Here is a 16,611-nt window from a genome sequence, read left to right on the forward strand (position 1 = left end):
TCTGCTAGTCTGTTGTTTGCCCTAACCAGCACCACAACCTCAGATGTTTGTAGCTGATGTTTGCTATTCATTTGCCATCGGGAAGGCTATTTTTGCTGACAATGCCCCTGAGTGGGGTTTTTCATGTTCCACTTCAAATCAGGTGGACTCCTTCCAACCGGGAGGCTGTTGGTTTGCATGGCCAACTCGTGTGATAAAACTACTGTGCCAATCAACATGGGAGGGAAAGAACCCAGATTCCTCTTGCTTTCACTAGAGGTTCAGAAGTTTTTCATGAACAAATGCTCCTCAATTTTTTGCATGTTTTAGTTGATTTCCAGAGTCTTGAAATGGTGGGTTTTATGGGTTTTGTCTTTTATTTTTACAATTTTGTCTAGTTTTAAAACATTTTTTAAAGATTTTTAAAATTTATTTTAGAGAGAGAGAGTGCATGCACAAGCAGGGGGAGGGGCAGATGGAGAGAGAGGGAAGCAGACTCCCTGCAGAGTGTGGGAGCCCTATGTGGGGCTTGATCCTAAAACCCTGAGATCATAACCTGAGCCAAAATCAAGAGTCGGTTGCTTAAGCAACTGAGCCACCCAGATGCCCCTTGTCCAGTTTTATTGTTCCTGAGGAGAGAATTTGTCAAGTTTCTCATGCTGCCATTCCAGCCCCATTGTCTTTTCCCATCTTCTAGAGAGCAAAAATCATGTGGCAGTTAATAGGAGAGACTCTGACACCAGCTTGTCTGGGCTTGAATCCTGGCCCTGGCATTTACTACCTGCCAGACCTTGGTCAAGTTACTTAACTTCTGGGCCTCTGTGACCTCATCTGTAAAATGGGGATAATAATAGTACCTACCTGGGGCACCTGGCTGGCTCAGTCGGCAGAGCATGTGACTCTTCACCTCGGGGTTGTGAGCTTGAGCCCCCTGTTGGGTGTAGAGATGACTTAAAAAAAAACTGTTAAAAAAACCCAATAGTACCTACCTAATGGGGTTGTTGTAAGAATGATATGGATTTAATATACATAGAGTGATAGGAGCAGTGTTGGGCACATTGTAAATGCTATGATATATTCGTTCTTATTAGTTCACAGAGGGAGGGGACTCTATCTTATCTACGATCTCAGCCCCCATATCCTTGGTCTGGTACTTTGCACATAGTCTGCTCTTCTGACCCCTGGATCATCTTTACTAAGTGATGCTTGACATTCAGAGGAAATGAGGGCAGCTCCCAGAGTAACTGTAGGTAAAGGATGAGAGACTGCAGGGGACCCAAGGAACAGATGGCATTGTGTCTCGCTGAGGCCGAATGTTGGTCAGTCTTTGTCTTGGGCTCATGTGTTTTTCCAACCAGCCCCAGGAACTGCCTAAAAGGCCTGGTGCTGCTCACATACCATATTGAATTTGAGCCCATGTTTGCCCACTTGTGTTTGTTTCCAAGAACTTAATTAGCACAATTGCCACCATTTCCAAAGTCTCCTTGCATCAGGCACCTCCAGGAATGGATAAAGCAGCTTGGCTGTGATGCTTATTTAGGTTCTTACGCGAAGGGGAGGGGCTGCCAGGGAGCTGTGGGAGGGCAGGGAACTTAGAGCGTGTGTTCATCAGGCCAGGCTCCTGCTCACCCGTATGGAGCCATTGTGCCCATGGGAAATCGGTGCTCCTTCCTCCAGGGCACATAATTGGGGTGAACAGAGTGCCCGCTGGATTCAGTGCTCACTTATTACCTGGGCCAGACACCTTTGTGCAGGAAAGCGTAGGTCTCGCACTGCTGTATACAGTGACCTGGCTTAGCCACAGCACGCCCCACTCTGTGCTCAGGAGCAGGGCTGCAGACATAAGCCAATCCTTGCCCCCAAGGAACTTTCAGCCTGCACGAGGGACGCCAGACATGCCAAAATAATGCCAGCCACATGGGAGTCTCTATCAGGTACCATGGTTGCAAAGGAGAAGGTGAAGGCAGGGAGGATTCATGGAGGAGGCGGCATTGAACTGCTGGATAAGTAGGGATTTCTGAAGTGAGTGTAAGTGGGCTGGGTGGTATTTTGGCCCCTTTGAAAGCTGGGGGATGAGACAGATCCAGGCCAGTGTAGGAAAGTTGCAGCTAGGGATTGCTGCAGCGGGGAGGCCGGGAGGCAGAATGTGGGCAGATGTCGGGGTCTGCTACCCATGAGGCAAGGAGCTTGGGCTTTCCTGGTTCACAGGGGGCATCACTGGGGGGTTTAAGGAGAGAATTAATTGGGGTTGGGTTAAATGAGGTGAGACAGGGAAGAGGGCAGTGGCCAGTGCAGGTGCACTGGGGACATTTCAGGGAAGAGGGGCTGGGCAACAGAACTGAGCTGGGCGGAGTGCCGGGGGTGTCAGGTTTCTGGAGCCTGGGACCCTGCATATGTCAGGGAAATACTGATGCTCATGGAAGGAGGGATCAGAAGGGCTGGGCTTGCTGAGCCCAGGGCAGGGGTGGTGGTGGGGGTGGAGAGCAGAATGCTGTGTTGGGACCCGCGGAGGCTGGGTGCTGTGGCCTTCCTGGGGGGCGGGGTCTGGAGCTCGGAGGTGCAATATGGCTGCAGGGTGAGATTGGGTGCCATCAGGATGCTGGAGATAGACAAGAGAATGTGGGGATCCCCCTGTGAGGGTTGTACAGTGACTCAGAAAGTTGGATGTGACCATGGAGAATTCTGGTCATAGAGAAGAAGGGAAGAGGAGGAGGAGGGGGAACAGGTTTGGGGGCGGTTGAGGGGGTGGGTGTTGGAGGAAAGTGTAGGAAAGTTGTTCCTGTCAGCTGTGTCAGAAATCAGAGAAAGCCCAGAGAAGGGCAGGGAAAATAGCAATCGCATTTGGAAGTAGGAGCCCAGCGGGGACCTGGATCCAGAGCAGCTTCCCGTGGCCACAGCCCAGCAGTGACGCCCGATTGCATGGGGTTGACTTGAGCGTCGAAAGAGGGAAGTCTTCCCAGCAAATGGGGACGTTCTTTATTTGCCTCTTGATGGAAGGGAAGAAGAATGGCAGTGACAGGAATGGAAATCGATGTAGCCACTGTGGAAAACAGGATGGAGGTTCCTCAAAAAATTAAAAGAACTACCAGATGATCCAGTCATTCCACTGGTGGGTATGCACCCCCCACCCCCAAAATGAAAACATGAACTCAAAATGGTATATGCACACCTGTATTTATCAGCATTATTTACAATAGCTCTGATATGGAAGCAACCTAAATGTCTACCGATAGATGAATCGATAAAGAAGGGCTTTTAAGTTGTTTTTATACAGATGAGAATTGGGTGTGTTTGGGTAGAGAAGGAGCCAGTGGAGGGGGGGAGAGAGAATAGGGCAGAGAGGTGAAGAAAGGTGTTGAGGAGACAAGAAAGGTGGTGGGTGGGCAGAGGGACCCATGCCGAGTGGGAGGCAGGGATGCTCGTTCCCTGGGTGGAGCGAAGCTGGGCATCCTACAGCACAGCACGTTCCCTCCCTCGTCCTTCCTGCGAGTAGGATCCCACCTTTGGCTTGGGCAGAACAAGGTGGTGCTGTCACATCTTGCACTAATAATAACCTCTCCATGACTGTTCAATTATAGCTTTGGTACCTTTGGTACCTAGTTCGGTAGATATCGGTCGGTACAGCATTTTTAGCACCTTGAACAAGGTAATATGCATCCAACACGCAGTACTGTTTTACTCTTGGTAGAGCGAGACCAAGTAGTGCTAGGTCTACTTTTATTTTAACATGGGGGAGGGGGCGCAAAACTGGACAGGGCATCAGGAGACACCCCTGTCGCATACAGGTGTATGATCCTGGGCAAATTACTTCATTCCTCTGGGCTTCTGGTTCCTCCCAGTAGGATGGAAATGGGCTGGATTATCCTCAACATCCATGTTAGCAGTAACATCCATTGTTCCTGTGGTCGGTCACTGCGTGTCTTAGGCAAAGCTGAGGGTGTTTTGTGCCTGAGAGGTACTGCAAGGATGGACAGCAGAATCAGCAGGGAGCTCTGTGAGCAGGTTGAGGAAGATGAACTCTTTACTGTGTGTGACTGTTGCCTTCAACGCTTTGACTCCGAAGTTCCTACTTTCTTATTCTTCTGGAAGCTTTCTAGCACTGCACACGAACGGGCGCTGTTTTGTTCTGGTCTGTGTTTATCTTACACCTGGACGCGCGGGCTTTGGTGAACGTATTATTTCTTATTAGCTTATTAGTGGGGTTCATTTCTTTGAGAGGATATAATTAAGTGGAAGCCGATTATCTTGGTATTTAGGACTTAGGTATTAGGACTTAAATAACTGTCTGCTGGGTTGCTCTTGAGGAATTTATATGTAATGATTTTGTACCCTGTCCTGGTAGAAGCAGTTTGTATGGGGCGCCTGGGTGGCTCAGTCGTTAAGCGTCTGCCTTCGGCTCAGGTCGTGATCCCAGGGTCCTGGGATCGAGCCCCGCATCAGGCTCCCTGCTCAGCGGGAAGCCTGCTTCTCCCTCTCCCACTCCCCCTGCTTGTGTTCCCTCTCTAGCTGTCTCTCTCTCTGTCAAATAAATAAATAAAATCTTAAAAAAAAAAAAAAAAAAGAAGCAGTTTGTATGTAGCATACTCCTGTGGAACCACAAGTGGAATTTGAAAACCAGGAAGGAAATGAAATGCTTGTGTGTAGCCCAGGCATCCCACTCCATTTCTCTAGCATGGAGGCAGGTTTGAGTCTGAGATTCCTGGTAAGCAAGGCAAAAAGGGAAATGCAGCTATAATCAGACTGTTGAATAGCCTTTGGTTGGAGGTAGCGAGGCTGGGAGAAGCCAAAAAATTAGTTCCTCAGAGCAGCAGACCTTTTTCTAGTACTTAATTAAAACACATTTCTCATATCAGCCTTAACCCAATGTTTCTGAAAGTATATATATATTTTTTCAAGGGATGTTCAGTATATAAAAAAAATGGATAGAAGAGTTTCAAGAAATGCTACATACTATATATTTTGATGGATGATTAACAAGGAATGTTACCATTTGGAAATCTTTCATAAGTCTAGTAGTAAGGAAACCTGTTTATCTTTGTTCAGTGCAGGGTTTTCAAAATTATATATGACTTCAAAGCTCTTTTCCACCCCACGTAGTTTTAAACAATAACGAAACTTTTGACAAGAATTTAAATATTCTTTTACAGAGAGAGAGAGAGCACGAGGGAGGGCAGAGGGAAGGGGGAGAGAGAGAATCTCAAACAGGCTCCACTTGGGCATGGAGCCTGATGCAGGGCTCGATCTCATGACCTCGAGATCATGACCTGAGCTGAAACCAAGAGTCTGACGCTCAACCGGCTGAACCACCTAGGTGCCCCTTTTTTTGCTTTTTATAGTAAGTTTGGTTACCAATGGCTTGGGGCTGCCTCTGATTACTTAATACAACCCATCTGCTTACTTAATAGAACCATGTGGGTGGGGAGAACCTCACTGAGGCAGGGTGAGGGGTGCTCCATCCCTCTGGTGTGGGGCCAGTGATTGGGCTTCAGTCCTGGTTCCTCCCTCTGCTCCCTAGCCTTGTGGCTATCAGCAGAATAGGCATCTTCTCTAGTGTCCAATTCCTTTTCTGTAGAATTGTGCTATCAGTATTACCTACCTCATGGAATCCTAGTGTAGAATAAATATGTCAATGTATGTAAAGCCCTCGGTACTGTATCTCAAGTAATTAATAACTGTTTAAGATGGCTGTAATTAATATCACCCCTGTTCAGGAGCCTACCATGATGCCACATTCCTCCCGTTGTACTGGGTACTAACTACACTGTTTCTTTGGGTACTGACTGTGCTGTGAAACTCGTTCACCCTTTGTGATCATTGCTTATTTTCCTAGTTGCCATCTCCTTGATTCTGCGAGCTGGTTGAGGGTATCTCCGGCCACTGGTTTAGGCCTTTGTAAGGCACAGGTATTCAGTGTGGGGTTTTTCAACTCAGCTGACGGTAAGCCTGGGCCCTAGGGCATATAGAGAAGTCTAATTCGGTGAAAACAGTTCTGCCTGGGAGAGTATTTGGATGCCTAAGTTGTTATTGTGTTAGAAATCTCTTTCTGTAGACTGTGTCTGGTCTGCTAAACGTTTTTGTTGAATGCTGAGGAAATCATTTAACTCCTGTTGTTCTTGAAGTTTCTCTAATAGAAGAGACCGGGCAGCACGTAATTTGTGAATTGAAAGAATGACTGAAGTTATAAAAGGTGCTAAACACAAATTAGTAATAATAGCCAGATGCAGACATTTCTGGTAATGACTGTAAAGCTCAGTAACAGAGCGGAAGAGCATTCTATTAGTTGCACCCAGCAGAGATGGAGAATCTTTGTATTTCCATGATGGACCACTGAGCTAGAGAGAAAAATCAATGATGAAATATATATAATATATAAGTAGGAGGCCATTAAATCTGGAGATTCTGTTTTAGAAGAGAATCCTAAGGTGTTACACATTCTCATAGAATTAAAATTTCGCTACATATAAGGAGCAATAAAAAGTGTTCTTGTTGTACTTTAGGGCCATTTAGGGAACAGAGGTAGCAGAAGAGATGAGAGAAACTAAGAAATGGGATGTAGAGGGAAAAGTAGTCTGAGAAAGAGGTGAATAATAAAGATAAAGGGAACGGCAGAGACAGAGGCTTAGAGCAGAGACCAGTGAGGCTTAAGGAGAGCCAGGTGGCGACTCTCACTCAGGGTGATCAGAGGAAAGTTTGTTGCTCCAGGTACAGGGAGAGTCGATGGGCTCCCAGGACACTGCTGCACAGAAGGGGAAAGCTACGTTGCATATTTGCAACCCCAGGCATAACTGCCGTTACAGTGATGAACATCGTACAGAACATTTCCCCTTCAGTTTAACCCGTGGCAAGCTGAGAGGGCAGGAGTTTCATCTCCATGTTACAGACGGGGAAAGCGAGTTGCAGGTGTGTTAAATGCCCTGCCTAAGGTCCCACAGGTAATGTTTGGCTCCCTAAATCTCTCGTGTTTTCCACCTGCCCCCTCACACATACTGATAGGATTTTGGTGGGGGCTGAAGGCCAGAGTTATGTCTAAATCAGGGATTCTCTATGTAATTCTTACTCTGCTTTTTGAGAACAATGGTTGGAAGAGAACGGCCATTTATTATGTGGTCATAATACAGGCTAAATCATCTGCCAGAAATGAAGCAGCACTGACTAAATGTCTCTTTTCCCCGGCTGACCTGTGAGGCAGATGAGGGATCTGGTTGCCACCGGGGCAATCACGGGAGATGTTGTCTTCTGTTACCTGGTTCTGCAAACGTCACATCCTGGAATTCACAAGTGAATGCCTTGTGCGCGGCATTTCCCTTGTGCCCTAAATTACGTGCTCCAAGGAGCCGCTGCTCAGATGAAAAACAAAACCACACAAGGTGCCTCATTTACCCGATGAGATCCCTGCTGCTCACAGGACGGTGCTGTCTGGGCTTACGTGGTTAAGCCCCTCCCACACCATCCCCTTCCTTACTGCAAGAAGACATGCCCTTGGCACATCAGACAGGAAGCTGAAGTTGCCTTGCAAATTACTTTCACGCAATTAATAAACTTGCATTCAAGGCTTGCCTAGATTGACTTTCCTGGGCCGGCAAGAGGAGTGCTTCACAGACTTGTTGTAAATGGCCAGTGTTTTTATTGCCAGGCATAGGAATAACATGATCTCCCAAACTGGATTGACTCGGGAACTGTAGAGCAGGAGTTGGGGGAATCTGTGGCCTGTAGCCAAATCCAGCCCACTGCTTGTTTTTGTTAATAAAGTTTTATTGGAACACAGCCATGCCCACTGTTTACATATTGCCTATGGATGTGGCTTTTGTGCCAAGATGGCAGAGTGAGCAGTTGCTACAGAGACCTTGTGGCCCGGAAGCTGAAAATATGTACTATGTGGCCCTTTGCAGAAAAAGTGTGCTGCCCCCTGTTCTGCAAGGGGACTCCACGTCATGCTCCATGTGACTGTAGTTTAGGGTGAGCTTCACATAGACTGTTTCTGCATCTGCTCCCTGACATGGGCCCTGCTGCTGGGCACCAAAGGTTAAAGGTGAAGCTTCCTCCCAAGTTCCCTGACCTGCTGCCCTCTGTCACATCCCCTGCCCCTCAGACAGACGTGCTTTGAGATGCAGGTTGTCCACACTCCGGGGCTCCTCCCAGCCTTCCCGCGCTCTCAGCCCTCACATGGCTCCGGATGGAGCAAGGGGATACTCCTCCGAGGTCCTTTGCTGTCCCTTCCTTGGTTCACGCTCTGCACTGTTTGCCTTCTCCGGCTCCTCTCCCAGGGGCATCCTCTGATGCTCTACCAGCACTACCCTGCTGAAGACTCACTTCCCACGGGTACTGCTGAGATAGCTGCCTTGGCAGTTTCTTCTCACTCCATGCTATGCCCCACTGCCTGGATAATGTTGCTCCTGCTCAAGAACCTCTCTTGGCTCCCCATTGACCTCCAGATCAAGGGCAGACCCTCAGCCTGGCCTTCATGGTTGTTTTATTTCTGATTACTCTGAGGCCAAAAGGTGTCTCCCCCCCCCCCCCGACCTTACCCCAGGGGTGGTCTGAACTGTACCCCCCACCCCCATTGATCTTTGCTCGTGGAATGTTGTGACCCCCCCATCACCCCCTGTTTATCCTTGTTGCATCCCAGAATCCTGGGTATATTTTCCTTCACATGCAACCAAACATATGCTCTCACTCTCTTGTACCCTCCGCCACTCTGTTCCCCTGTATAATAGGCTGTCTTGTTATTCGATTGCTTCTTTCTGCCCTCCCCAGGTTATAAACTCCCACGGGGTAGGGATGGTCTCTCAATTATAGTCACATTTCTTGCACCTGCCACGGAGCGGGTACTCTGGAACGGACCTGGAAGTCACACAGAGCATGCGCACCAGTGATGAGGCAACACTTCTAGATGCACCTACTGTGTGCCCACTGCTCTGATACGTGATCTCGTAATGCTCACTCAAGCAGGTATTGTTATGATGGCAGACAGGCTCCGAAAGATGCTGTCCAAGGCAGATTGGGACTCGAGGCTTCCCTGCTCCCATGCCGCACCCGGATGAACACGTTGCACTGTGGTGAACATCCACACCCCTCTGCCGCGTCCATGCGGTGCATCTGTGCACACACATACCTCTACCTGCCTGTGTCTTAGAATCACCTGGGAGCTTTGAATATACCCACGCTGGGGCCCAGCTCTCACAAATTATATCAGAGTCTTGGTGTGGTGGTGGTGGGCGGGGGCAGGTACTGGTGTTTTCAGAAGCTCCCCAGGTGATTCCAGTTCAGGCCCCACGCCCCCAGCCAGAGTAAGAAAATGGACAGACCTCTGGGAAGGCTCCTGGGGGCTATCTTGACTGTTGGTTTCTGCTCCTACGAACTTCTCTTCTTACTCAGTGAGCTCCGGATCACCTCCGTGCTTTTGAAGGTGAGGAAGGGCTCATCTCTACGTGGCCATGGTCTCCGGGTGCCTCCTGTCTTAGGGTATTTATGACGGCATGGGCTGAAGTTCTCCCTTTGGGCTGGGTCCCCCTTGAACCCCCTTAGGTTCAGGCACCCTAAGAGGTGAGCCTCCCACAAAGGCAATCCCAGTTGGCCCATGTGAGTGCATCTCTAGGAGCCGAAAATGAGGGAGTGCTTTCCACTCGTATCTATTTAAAAAACAGACTCTTCAGTCTTGAGCAGCGGTAGGTTTGTTGAGGACAGGAAGGCCAGTAGACCAGTGGTTCTTAAAGCGTGGTCCCCTGAGCACCATCAACATCACCTGCGAGCAGGTTCGAACGTAAATTCCCAGTCCCCTCCCCCCCGCCCCGGACCCCCGAGGCGTCATAAACTCTGAGGTTGGAATGCGGTGGTGATGTACTCCGTGTGATTTTGCTGCCCCTGAGGTTAAGGAGCACAGTTCGAGATTGATGGTGAGTACGTGGGTGGACCCCTGGAATAGAAGTGGTTTTCTGTCCTAGTTGGGCATCCAAGACGCCTGGAGTCTTACAGAATCTCTGGCCCCTGGGTCACCTCTCAGTGTCTGGGGGGCTGTATTTTTAACAAGTGCTCCAAGAGATTCTGAAATGCAAGTTTTTTTTTTTTTTTTTGAATCGTGGTAGTAGAGACCTGATAAATACTGCATTCTTTTAATAATAACTTCATATCCACTTGGCACAGGGTGAGGGCACTTTACCTCCTGGAGTTACGGCTCCTTCGTCTCTAATTACCAAGATGTTTTTCATCAGTCCTGTTACCCATTAAGTAAAGACAGTCTTTCCGTTTAGCATGCGTCTTTTGCATTGCTGGATTGTTCCCTGCCACATAAAAGCCACAAGTGGGTTTTATGGCCTCATGCATACTTAATTAGTTCATCTTCTCAAAATTGTGTTTTTTTTTTTTAAAGATTTTATTTATTTATTTGACAGATGGAGAGAGAGAGCAAGCAGGCAGAGAGGCAGGCAGAGGGAGAGGGAGAAGCAGGCTCCCCGGCGAGCAGGGAGCCCGATGCGGGGCTCGATCCCAGGACCCTGGGATCATGACCTGAGCCGAAGGCAGCCGCTTAACCAACTGAGCCACCCAGGCGCCCCCTCAAAATTGTGTTTCAAGTGAGTGAAGACATTAGCCTCTGATCGAATTGATCCACAAAGCGTCTTTTCAGAATGCTTGCAGGGCCCAATGCTTGATTCAGAGGCATCCCTGGGGCTTGTCAGGTCACAGGTCAAGGAGGTGAAGACCCTACGACTTCCTGTCACCCCTTGTGGATTGCTCTGCAAAGAGCAGGATTGAGGCAGGACAAGAGGGGTTGCAGGCGCAGACGTCAGCTCGCTCTAGAAGAGCTGATTATATTTTGTTTTGCCCACAGCTGTCTCTATCCCCGCCGTCCTTATCTGTCATCATAAACGTCCACACCTGTGTGATATTTTATGACAGGTCACACCTGCCGGAACAGCACTGTTGTCATGTTTCAGATATGCCGCCTAATATGTATGTCATTAAGCCTCGTGGCAGGAATAGAAAACGGCTTCTGTTCCAACCCTTCCCACCTGCTACCATCCCGCTTCTGTTGTCCTTGACCTCCTGTGGAGGTCACCAGGCTGCGTGAGAGGACTCTAGTGCCTGGATATATTCCTGCTCCCTTCCTGCACCCAGCCTCCTTCTGGGCATCTCTCAAGGCTCAGCACAAAAGCTGGGGTGAAGCCTTCTGGAGCCCCCCAACCTCCCAGGTGGATAGGCTGTCGTCTTCACTCCCACGCAGCTTTACTTATTACAAGCCTCTGCTAGAGCGCTGGTCCCATCATGCTTTTTTGGGTGTTACAAAGGAGCGAATAAATGAAGCCTTTGTTTTTCCTACCCAGACCTTCCAGAAAGAACTTCCTTGGGAGTCTTTGAAAGCCATTTTAATGAGACCAGACCGGCTAATAAATTTCTTTTCTTGACAGTTGCAGATACTTGGTGTTTGAGAAATTAGCTAGCCACATAATGAGGGCTGACTGAGTTGCGAGCTGGCCTTGACTTGGTTAGAAAGTGCAGTGGGAACGGGAGTCAGAATTGGAATGTGGGCAACAGAGCGGGGACACAGATGTCCTGTCGCCAATACCAGTGTTAGAATGCTGCTCTGCTGAGCTCGCCCCCCTGGGGCCAGCGCTGAAGGCAAGACCACTGTAGTGGGTGCCTTTGCGCCTTTGCATTAGCGCTGTGCTGCTGACCCCAGGCCGAATCACCTGGGGACTGTAACAAAATCCCAGGGCCCGGGCTGCCCCCCAGACCAGCTGAGTCAGAAACTCAGGGAGGGACCGGGCATCTGAACTCAAGCTTTTCCCAAGTGCTTCCAGTCTGAAGGTAGCTTTGAGAACCACTGGGTTGAAGAAGGCTGTTTCAACGTGTGGGGTTGAAGATGAGGTTGGGAGGAATCACCTGGCTTCTCTGTTCTTTTTCATAAGGTACATAGAGACCTGCTAATCCTTACAGGTATAGCTGTGTGTGCACATGGTCGGAGGCTGTGGATCGTGGATTTTGACAACGGGGCACGGATTTACACGTTTGGTGGAAGGCTAGATCCACATAACTCTCCTCCTTCCCATTCCTTAGCAGCACACGGCCCAGAGTCTCCGGAGATAGAACTCGGCTTCCACAAGCCTCAAATCCTGTCCATTTCTCTCGCCACTGTACTGACTTTGCCTTTCCTCTCTCTTTTCTCGATAATAGTTCGCTGGCATTCCTCTCTCCACTCTTCTGTCGGTCCATTTGCCACACAATGGCCACACCCAGCATCTTTTGCTTTGATGTTGCCCGATGCCCACAGATAAATGACAATGGTTATAGATAGCCCTTTCCAGCATTCACTCCTGTATGTTGTTGACCCCTGGCTCCTGGCACTCCTATCCCATTTTATAGATGGGAAAGTGAAAGCATAGGTGAACGGTGCAAGGTCACAGAGTCCGGATGGCCCCAGGCGTTCTGGCTCCGGAGTCCTGGCTCTGCACCCCTCTGCTTTGCTTCCTCTCCCTGCACTCTCCTGCCAGGAAGGGAAAGGCAGGTCTGTGCTAGCGGACCTTTCATTATTTCGAATTTTCTTGTACATCCTGCCCGGTTGATGTTCCTATTCCTGCTTCACAGAAACCAGGGCTTGGGACAGGTGAAGCAACTTGATCGACATTATAGAGCTAATTAAGGGAATGACAGCTGGGATTCAAACCAGGTGTTCCTCTCTCTGTGCTCTGCATTTTTTCCATCACACTGCGTGGGATTGCCTAATTTCTTTAGGGTGGCATCTGTAGGTCTTTAGAATCTGTCACCAATCCACCTTTCCAACCATTTTCCATTCCTTTATTAAGTCATGCCACCAACTTTTGCTCACACTGTTGCCTTAACCTGCCCAGCTAGGGCTTTCGGGCTATCGGACCTCCCGTGATGATGGGGACTCTTACCTTGCTGGTGATACCCTAACCTGCAAACAACAGGAGGGAGAGCTATTTGCATTTTCTCTCTCTAGCTCAAAAGCCCTAATATAATGCATCTCCTCTTGACCCGCCCCCGTGATGGCTGCAGCATGAGTGTAATATCCAGTCACTTTGTGATATAGTTGTGCATGTCTGTCTGTCTGCTAGGTGGCATCTTAAGGACAGGTGTCATCTCTTCCTTTTTTTCTCTGTGTGGGTGTGTGTCTAGGGCATTGCCAAGCCACTGTAGAGGTTTAATATTTGTTAAACAGATGAAGGGTGGACTAAAATACAGAGGTGGGGAAAGTCTTAAAAATATTCCATCCAAGGGACTTTGGCAGGGCTGCAGGGCATAGAACAGTCGGGGATGTATTTATTTGAAGGCCTAGGGAAATGTATGTTGGAAATTTCCAGAAGGAAACGGAGCTAATGATTATCCCAGTGAACTAATCTAGCATGTCCATTTTTCCAAGTAGGGTTTTGTTTTCTTTTCTTCAGGTATGCTTTGCCAACCTCCTAGTAAAAATCCCCTGGCCCCCTGTGCCCTCCCAGCATGGACTTTCTAAATAGGGTGTCGTTGGGAGCATGTGAAAATGGACTTCAGGGCTTTGCGCAGGACACCTGAGCCCTAAGGGATGGTGGCCACCTGTGGGGAAGGAGAAGTTGTGTTTCCCAAATACAGGCAGAACCTTTCAGGATGGAAACAGGTGCCAAGAAAAAACTTCCCTGCTATTGGGAAAGTTAATTCTTTAGCCATCGAATTAGGGTTGTCCTACTAAGTAAATATTTTTTGGACTCTTCAGGTTTAAGTCCCTTGTCACAGGCGCCTTTTGCATCCTGGTCCTGTAAACCCCGCTGAGGGGCAAGGGCCGGGCCCGCAGGTGCACCGCGAGGCCGGAGGGGGCTGCGTCCCGGGTGGTGTGCGTTAGCACTGGCCTTGAGATTTCCTTTTGCACCCCGCAGGTGAGCGTCCTGACCACCCTGGAGCGGAGGTTCAACCTGCAGAGCGCCGACGTGGGCGTGATCGCCAGCAGCTTCGAGATCGGGAACCTGGCGCTCATCCTCTTCGTGAGCTACTTCGGGGCGCGCGGGCACCGGCCGCGCCTCATCGGCTGCGGCGGTATCGTCATGGCCCTGGGCGCGCTGCTGTCGGCGCTGCCCGAGTTCCTGACCCACCAGTACAAGTACGAGGCGGGTGAGATCCGCTGGGGCGCCGAGGGCCGCGACGTCTGCGCCGCCAACGGCTCGGGCGGCGACCAGGGCCCCGACCCGGACCTCATCTGCCGCAGCCGGACCGCCACCAACATGATGTACTTGCTGCTCATTGGGGCCCAGGTGCTCCTGGGCATCGGTGCTACCCCCGTGCAGCCCCTGGGCGTCTCCTACATCGACGACCACGTGCGGAGGAAGGACTCCTCGCTCTACATAGGTAGGAGCTGGGCGGTGCCCGCGCGCTTCCCTGGGCTCCATGCTCTGGTAGTAACCGGGGCGCCTTGACAGAGGAAGGCCAGGTGGGCCCGTGGACTTTTTATGGTTCTCAGACTTGGCTGCACATCTGCCGGGTGTGTGAGTGTGTGTGTGGGGGGGCAAGGGGGGGGGACTTTGAAAAATGGGGATGCCTGAGTTGTAGCCCCAAGAAAATCCAGTGTAGTTGGTCTGGGGTGTGACCCGCGTGGATTGCTTTTTTGAAAAAGTCTCCCCAGGTGATTTCAATACGCAGTGGAGTTTGAGGTTGGCTTTGCTAGGACATTAGGAAGCTATGAATGGGAAGACATGGTCAGGATGGGTTTAACGTGTATTTACCTGCTTTTCACGTGTGTGTGGACTTTGAGCTCTCTGGCATTAGCCACCAAGGTATACTTGGGGTGTACACCTTGGAAACCCCAGTTTTTAATAATCGAAATGATCATCTGGTCATTGTCCTGTTGAAGTTCAAAGGGGGGAGAGATGATTGTCTTTTCAGCATTTGGTATCATTCAAAGTTGGTGACTTCTGGTAATTCTGCAATGAGGGTATACGCGGGAGCTGGATATTTAGGAAGGAATAAGGTCCATGTGAGTTGTTCAAAAATTATTTTGCATCCTAGCTTCTGATATTTTCAACTGGCAAGATGGAAGCCATTCATGGGTCTAAGGTTAAGCAACCTCGAAGTGTGAGTTTTTCTTACAACAAGCGGGGGGTCCTCTGTCACTGCCTTGGGGCACTGTCGTATGGCCATTTGTAGGGTGAGGGCCTGCCGAGCATCTCCGTCCCCTGTTCACTAAGTAATTTGGCCTCCCACAAACAGTTGGATTGTAAAGACCTATCCCCCCTCACTGAGTGCTGAGCTTTGACAGAATTACCTGAAGAGGTAATTCTTCCTGTGGAAACGTTTTGTTCCTGGAGCACTGTTAATTACAATACAAAGGTTTAGGATAAAACAGAATTTGAACAGAATGTGACCTAAAGCTTTGTACCTGTTGAGTTTCTAGCACACACTGCCCAAGGTTTCTGAGCTAGGAGGGTTTGGAATAGTTATACACTTCCATGCTGAGTTTCCTCAGTGGCTTTCTGTCCCACCTATGGAGTACATGCTTTTGTTGGACAAATACGTTGCAAATGTAGGTTTCCTGTTCTTTGAGAACAGACTTAGGGTGAGAAAGGTGGAGAGTGTATGCCTCTCTATAAAGGGGTAGATCACCTGGAGCCTGGTCGTGACTTAGCTTCCACTACGATGTGGAACCCAACATAGAAGATATCCCAGGCTGAGGCCAGGCCCTCTCCCCATGTGGTCCGGGTGGGTATTAAAGGTACTAAGGACATCATTTACATTTTGTTCTTTCTAAAGCTTGAGCAACAGCCACTCCATGTGAGTCTGACACAGACTAGGACATGAGCCACAGTATGGAGCCAGATAGCTTCCTGAGGTCCATCCAGATCGTTGGTCTTGGACTTGACTGATGTCACCCTAGACCCTGGGAGAGCTGTTTTCTGGTAGTAGTCATAGAAAGTACATAAATCAAAGCACAGAGAAGGAAGTGGGGAATGAATAGCCAAGTTCTTGTCTCTGATGATAGAATCCAGCAGAAAAATTCCTCCCCGGAATCCTTTCTCAAGTCCTGTCAGTGCTGAATCACCTTGGCTTGGGACTTCCTGCCCAGGGCAGCAGGCCCAGAACCTGCTTCTGGAAGTCTTCCCTGCTGAGTTAGGTCATGGTCTTTCCCTGCAGTGGGCGGGACCTGGTTTGTGTGTGCAAAGCTTTAGGGTGAGGAGGTGCTTTGGTTTTGTGTGTGGCAGGTGGACACATGGGCAGTAGGGCTGACCGTTAAAGGCAGAGGGCCTTCTCCAGTTCTGAGACCATGGGATTTGCTGTGAGTCTTTGTTAGGAAGAATGCTTCAGGCAAATTTCTACTTGGGTGCCATTTTTTTTTTTCTTCTGTGATAGTTAAACAGAGTTGGAAATGTCTGTGTGGCGCATGGACCTCTCGGTGCTGGTCCATCAGGCAAATTCCAAAACATGACCGTACATAGCTGTTGAGATGGGCTCTCTGAGTGCCTCTGAACTGGTTTCATGGGTACGTGTTTACAGGGAGAAGAAAAGAGTAAGCCTTCTGGGGGAGATCAGCTCAATATGTGGTCTTACTATCCCGTGCATGCTTGGGATTCTCCAGGAGCGATTTAGGAAGACCACAGTATATGCAGAATATAACTGGTTCACTCATTTATCATACAGGACATAAAATAATGTTTG

General features: G+C 49.3%; 1 protein-coding gene across 3 annotated transcripts in view; it reads left to right on the top strand.

The window, feature by feature from the left end:
- The window catches only part of SLCO3A1 (solute carrier organic anion transporter family member 3A1), a 301,035-nt gene that overhangs the window by 51,131 nt on the left and 233,293 nt on the right, over positions 1–16,611 (top strand). For all 3 annotated transcript variants that reach the window (XM_078078924.1, XM_078078922.1, XM_078078923.1), the window contains exon 2: positions 13,845–14,310. In XM_078078924.1, coding sequence (XP_077935050.1) covers positions 13,845–14,310 — 466 coding nt within the window. The remainder of the gene's footprint in view (positions 1–13,844; positions 14,311–16,611) is intronic.

Source organism: Halichoerus grypus, chromosome 8, assembly GCF_964656455.1.
Source record: "Halichoerus grypus chromosome 8, mHalGry1.hap1.1, whole genome shotgun sequence".
In the NCBI taxonomy this organism is placed as follows: domain Eukaryota; kingdom Metazoa; phylum Chordata; class Mammalia; order Carnivora; family Phocidae; genus Halichoerus; species Halichoerus grypus.